The sequence below is a fragment of the Oncorhynchus masou genome, chromosome 15, assembly GCF_036934945.1.
Source record: "Oncorhynchus masou masou isolate Uvic2021 chromosome 15, UVic_Omas_1.1, whole genome shotgun sequence".
NCBI lineage: Eukaryota > Metazoa > Chordata > Actinopteri > Salmoniformes > Salmonidae > Oncorhynchus > Oncorhynchus masou.
The window spans coordinates 62,813,479-62,819,943 of record NC_088226.1 but is presented as its reverse complement, the minus strand read 5'-3'; the positions used below and the strand labels follow the sequence as shown (position 1 = coordinate 62,819,943).

Genomic DNA, 6,465 nt, shown 5'->3' with positions numbered 1-6,465 from the left:
GTGAAGGAGGCTTTGTTGCGGAATAGAAAGCCAACTCTAGATTTGATTTTAGATTGGAGATGTTTGATATGAGTCTGGAAGGAGAGTTTACAGTCTAGCCAGACACCTAGGTACTTATAGATTTCCACATATTCTAGGTCGGAACCATCCAGGGTGGTGATGCTAGTCGGGTGTGCGGGTGCAGGCAGCGAACGGTTGAAAAGCATGCATTTGGTTTTACTAGGGTTTAAGAGCAGTTGGAGGCCACGGAAGGAGTGTTGTATGGCATTGAAGCTCGTTTGGAGGTTAGATAGCACAGTGTCCAAAGAAGGGCTGGAGGTATACAGAATGGTGTCGTCTGCGTAGAGGTGTATCAGGGAATCGCCTGCAGCAAGAGCAACATCATTGATATATACAGAGAAAAGAGTCGGCTCGAGAATTGAACCCTGTGGCACCCCCATAGAGACTGCCAGAGGACCGGACAACATGCCCTCCGATTTGACACACTGAACTCTGTCTGCAAAGTAGTTGGTGAACCAGGCAAGGCAGGCATTAGAAAAACCGAGGCTACTGAGTCTGCCGATAAGAATATGGTGATTGACAGAGTCGAAAGCCTTGGCCAGGTTGATGAAGACGGCTGCACAGTACTGTCTTTTATCGATGGAGGTTATGATATTGTTTAGTACCTTGAGCATGGCTGAGGTGCACCCGGAAACCAGATTGCACAGCGGAGAAGGTACGGTGGGATTCGAGATGGTCAGTGACCTGTTCGTTGACTTGGCTTTTGAAGACCTTAGATAGGCAGGGCAGGATGGATATAGGTCTGTAACAGTTTGGGTCCAGGGTGTCTCCCCCTTTGAAGAGGGGGATGGTTACTTTTTTAAAAATGTTTATTTGTATCCTTTATTTAACTAGGCAAGTCAGTAAAGAAAAAAATCTTATTTACAATGATGGCCTACACTGGCAAAACTCAGACGACGCTGGGTCAATTGTGCGACGCCCTTCGGGACTCCCAATCATGGCCAGTTGTGATAGTCTGGATTTGAACCAGGTTGTCTCTAGTGATGCCTCTTAACACTGAGATGCAGTGTCTTAGATCGCTGCACCACTTATGCCATAGGGGGCAGCATTAGATCACTGGGACATTTGGTATCAATGCTATTCCTGGGACCTTGTGACTCAGATGTTTGTCATTCTTGTAGTCAGTGCTTCATCATATGAAAGTGACTCAGCGATCGCAATACTCAAGAGTGTGATTGCTGTGCATGTGGTAGCAGGTAAATGGCCATGACAAGCTAACATTGTTCTAATACATGAGTATGGGCTCATGTTATTGTGATGAGTATTGTTTGGAGAGTAGTTTATGTATGACTAGTCAAACTTCACAACACAGACCTCATACAAAGTAATATACAAAAGGTTTATTTGAAATTTTGGTATGAAAAATAATCTCCCACCATTACTTCACCCATTTGAATTTAAACTCACATTTCAGTCTCATTGAAGGGATTAATGAGATTTAAAATTGAATCAACCACAAGTTAATTTGTTTTCATATTTTTCAATAGATAGCCAATACAGAACAATTGTGATATTTTCTAAAAGAGAAATTACCGGAATGCAAAAAAGGCCATGTAGAATTTTATTTCTGGGATTTCCATGAATTGATAAAATAAATAAATAGCCACAGTGTGGAATGTCTAGTACAAATAAATAATTTTACATGGGAGAATGTACATAAATATACATACTTATATTAAGAAGAAAAGAAAGTCGATGAATATTGCATTGATTGTGCATTTCACACACAGGTCCCAGCCAAGCCCGGTGCTGTGTAGTGTCAGCAGAGATGGGGTACAGAAACGCAAGTGTATGAAACCCTACGAAGCCATTGAGGGAGAGAGGTTTTGATGCTTTCAGTACACATTCAGAGAAACAGATAATAAACCCCATTTCCACACAGCTGTGCAGGCATTTACAGTGAAAGAGCAGCAGAAAGTTTGTGGTGTGGATGAGTGTGCATTTCAAGTATTCCACCATGTCGGTGGGCGGGATCCTGCGTCACATGGTCCTTTCATGGGATTGGCTCTTAGCGAGACGGGGTTACTCTGGTTAGGTATTTCTCAAGCAACAGACAACCCAACACAAGGTTCATATGACTACAGCCACACCAAAGCAGCAAAAAAATAAAGGCACTCCAAATCAATGAAAATACAAAAACAGAGTTCATACTCTATAAGAGCAGCCAGGAGATCTGATATAAGGGGGTTACAGAACATGAACCAGCTAAAAATAAATCTTGAAATAAAAGAATGCTGGTCAAACCACCCAAGTAACAAGTTCCCAGGTGAGGAAACATTTCCTCAAAACAACAATGACAAAGTTAGAGGGAAAACCTTAAATTATAGTTGCCAACGAAAAGTCCTGTTAACTCGCGCTATTCGAGACTGAGGACCCACAAGTCCACAGGTCTGCAAAAATGTCCCCTTCACACAACAAGGTTGCCCAATCAGAGGCTCTCTTTGCTTGAGTTTGTGCTTGATGAGGAGTCGGGTGTAATTGCATGCAGGGTGATGTCACACCCCTCTGTTTTTGAGTTGTCGATTGGGACACGCATCCACGGGTGGTCAAAGATCTGCTCCAGTGTGGGTCTGTCAGAGGGCCTGAGGCAGAGGCACAACTTGATCAGTTGCTGACACTCTGGAGAGAGAGAGAGAGAAGGAGAGGTTAAACACCCGAAACACACTGGAGAGCACCAACACAGGCAGGCAGTTTGACAGACATAACCTGTAAACTAAAGGATAGACAGCAGCAGGACATAGTGAGACACGTACCGGCAGACACTTTCCTCCTGAAGAACAGGCATCCCCCGAGGATCTCCTCGTCTTGTTCAAAGGGTATGTCACCACACACCATGTCATACAGCAGCACGCCAAGTGACCAGACCGTTGCAGACCGCCCGTGATACCTATGGAATCGGATCCACTCTGGCGGACTGTATACTCTCGTGCCTGAAAAGGGGTGAAAATACAAATACAATTTAACATTTCAGAAAGCGGTACTAATACTTGAATCTAAAACTTAAAGATATAGGCCGACATTACACACAGGTGCACTAAGCTCACCCTTGGATGTGAATCAGACTGCAACACCATAAAGGAGCTCTGTCAGCTGACAGCCCTCGGGAAGATGTCAATTGCATACGCCTCATCTCCTTCTCAAAACCCATTGGATGAGAAAGCCAGAGGTCCCTCCCCCCTGACCTTCTCCAATGGGGTTGAGAAGGAGAGAGGATGGGATTGGAGAGAGGACCGGAGTATGCAATTGAGATCTTGCCATAGAAAAACCACTAGCAAGTCTCCTACCCACCCCCCCCAGTGTCTACACTGTCTGCGTGGTGCCTGAGGCTGACTGAACCAAAAATACAGACCAGAAAATACTAGGGGGAAGACCAAATACTGCACTATAGCATCCTACACTTCCACCCCATAACAAAGAAACCCTGTCCTCCTTAGTGTGACCCCCGCAAGGGCTCAAGTAACTTGGACACAAAACAAAAACTGTGATGTGGGCCTTCAGGTGCATCCAAGTCTCAGGTTTCACAACAAACAGATGTTACATGGCAGCTGGCCATTTAACGCAGCCAATCATTAAAAAGAGCTCAACGATGTTTATGAATCTACAGGCAATGTTACACATTGTTATTAACATTTAGTTTAACAAAGTATGAAATTCGATTGAACTAGGATATACAATAGATATTTCCATAGCCTTACAAAAAAGATACGGGGCCATTAATAACGTTAAATGTGGCCTCAATAGACGGATAGACTATAAGCAAGGTGTGAGGAAAAGCTGCATCACTATCCAGGTTGCTTTGGGTGTGAGTTAAGGTAATTCCAATGTCCTATATTCGTCAAATGAGTACATTATCCGCCAGCGGCGGAAACAAAGTAGCCTGCGTTTGTGCTAAACTGCAGCAAATCAAACACCACAAGTCATGGACCTACCGTCAAAGTCTGTATAAACGGTGTCCTTGAGAATCGCCCCCGAACCAAAGTCAATGAGCTTGAGCTCTCCGCTACGTAGATCCACGAGCAGGTTCTCATCTTTGATGTCCCTATGGACCACGCCACAATTGTAGCAATGTCGTACCGCTTCCAAGACCTGACGGAAAAATCCACGCGCTGAGTCTTCGTCCAAAGCCCCTTTCTCGGTTATATAGTCAAACAAATCCTTGACAGTCTCCGGTCGTTCCATGATTATTAACCAGCCATCGGGTCGCTCGTACCAATCAATCAGCTTTATAACGCCTCGGAAAGTGGTTCCCACCTTTTTCAAGAGCAGAATCTCCAGAGGCACCAATGAACCGTTCTTAAAAATGAAACAATAGTATATGGTTACAATGTAAACCCAAACAATTTGCAGGAATAACCTAAAATAAATAGCACATACTACAAAAACGTGTGTAGGCTATAATACTTACAAGGGTACCCCATTCCGTAACTCTCTCTTTAGCTACATGTTTTACAGCAACCTGGAATAGAAAGGGAATAGTGATCATGAGAACTGCATAAGTGTGGACGCAGCGAACATTGCTGCCATGTGGTGCGATCAAAACAAAGCAGTTTAAAAATGTTCAAATTACCGGCAAACAGTCTGAAATCCGACTACCGGCGTAGACCGTACCGAATCCCCCGCTTCCTAGTACAGATCCCACCTGGTATATTTTATCGAATGGCTCCTTCTCCACCTTCACTGTTAATTAAATTAAAAGAAGAAAAAAATGTAGTTGCAATCTCAAACAACCTTCAGGCACAAAATGCGCTCCAGCACGAGGGTTTCAAAATGGCTCCAGATTTAAGGTCAGACTTGCCGGCAAATCCTCCAATGCCTGACATCAAATAATCACAAAACTAGATTGGGAAAACATTCCATGTAATAGCCTACATTATTAGCTACCACTAATGCCCAATTATTGACGCAGTCGGTTCATATCATGTGGGTCCAACTGCGCTGTAACGTTATAGGAAATAACCGAATATCACATAATTACGTAGGGAAGTCCCATACCTTGCTGAAGCTGTATTTTCACTGGCAAATCCATGTTGGACGTGCTGCAAATATGGGAAAATGAGCCAAATTTGGACAGTAACATTATTACTCGTTGCCAAAAAGAAACTCCCAATTCAGGTTCTAAAAATGATGTCCAATTGAGCACGAGGACACCGAAATGCCAAAGATAAAACGCAGATCAGTCTTTAATTTCACAGGGAGAATAACGTTGAAAAGTAGTATTCCAACAAATAATATGTTGTTCTTTCCTTCAGATCAAAATCCCGAAAATGCTTCCTTCTGCGCACATGTATTATTGTGAGCGTTAATAAAGTACCAGTCGGCCACTTCGAGATGATTCTCTCCGCGCACTCTGTAATCTCTGGCTGTAACGAGGTCGAAGCTACTCTTTAAAACCAATATTATTACACGTAAAGGGAGTAGCGTAGATCCCTCCGCCTCCTTGTTTTTTTCTTCAAATTAGAGTATTAATTTATCCGATTTCAAAGAACTCACGATTGTTTCAACAAATCTAAACCTTGATGAGTTGACATATATAGACTCAAACTCAATTCTAAAATGTATTTAAAAGACATGCACTATTTTCATGTAGTAGGCCCACGAGACGCCCAAGGATCTTGTGACTGAGTAGTGCATTGTTCTATGAGAAATGGTTCATTCTATCCGGGTTCCTTGGGACGTCCCTACCCTAAATCCTACCCCAAACCTTAACCATAAACCCTTTACCTAACCCCAACCTTAACCATCATCTTAACCATTTTAAATGTCAACTTCCTTGGGGTAAGGAAATAGAGGACTGATTTGCGTCCCGTCCAATTTCTTCGCCAATCCTATTTCCGGTACAGAAACTATAATATGTTGGTGACCAAGAATAGAATACACAGGAATATTAATTTAACTGCAGGCCTATGTGGCGGGAATGTATTTTTCCCACCTCACTTGAACTTTGGAAATAGATAATAATAAAGCATATGTAAAGTTAATTGGTAGAAGTATTTTCCATTTTCCATGGCATTAATTCAATTGTCCATCAAAATGTCCTCTCTCCCTAAAATGTTGATACTGTAAGAAGAAAATCCCTAACAGGATTGTAATTGCTTTAGTCAGTCAGTGGTGCAAAGTACTTAAGTAAAAATACTGTAAAGTACTACTCAAGTAGTTTTCTTCTAGTATCTGTACTTTATTTTACTATTTCTATTTTTGACAACATTTACTTCACTACATTCCTAAAGAAAATAATTTACTTTTTACTCCATACATTTCCCCTGACAACCAAAACTCGTTACATTTTCAATGCTTAGCAGTACATGAAAATGGTCCAATTCACATACTTATCAAGAGAACAATCCTGGTCATCCCTACTTCCTCTGATCTGGTGGACTCACTGAACACAAATGCTTGATTTGTAAA

The 6,465-nt window shown here is 42.3% G+C and overlaps 1 protein-coding gene across 1 annotated transcript; it reads right to left on the bottom strand.

Moving 5' to 3' along the window:
- Nucleotides 1–1,378: 1,378 nt before the first annotated feature.
- LOC135556625 (serine/threonine-protein kinase pim-3-like) lies at nucleotides 1,379–5,439 on the bottom strand. The gene is made up of 6 exons (XM_064989973.1): nucleotides 5,053–5,439; nucleotides 4,628–4,737; nucleotides 4,466–4,516; nucleotides 3,990–4,353; nucleotides 2,814–2,990; nucleotides 1,379–2,679 (listed from the first exon to the last, which is right to left on the bottom strand). The coding sequence occupies exons 1-6, from the start codon at nucleotides 5,135–5,137 to the stop codon at nucleotides 2,489–2,491; spliced, it is 978 nt and encodes a 325-aa protein (XP_064846045.1). The 5' UTR covers nucleotides 5,138–5,439; the 3' UTR covers nucleotides 1,379–2,488.
- Nucleotides 5,440–6,465: the final 1,026 nt, after the last annotated feature.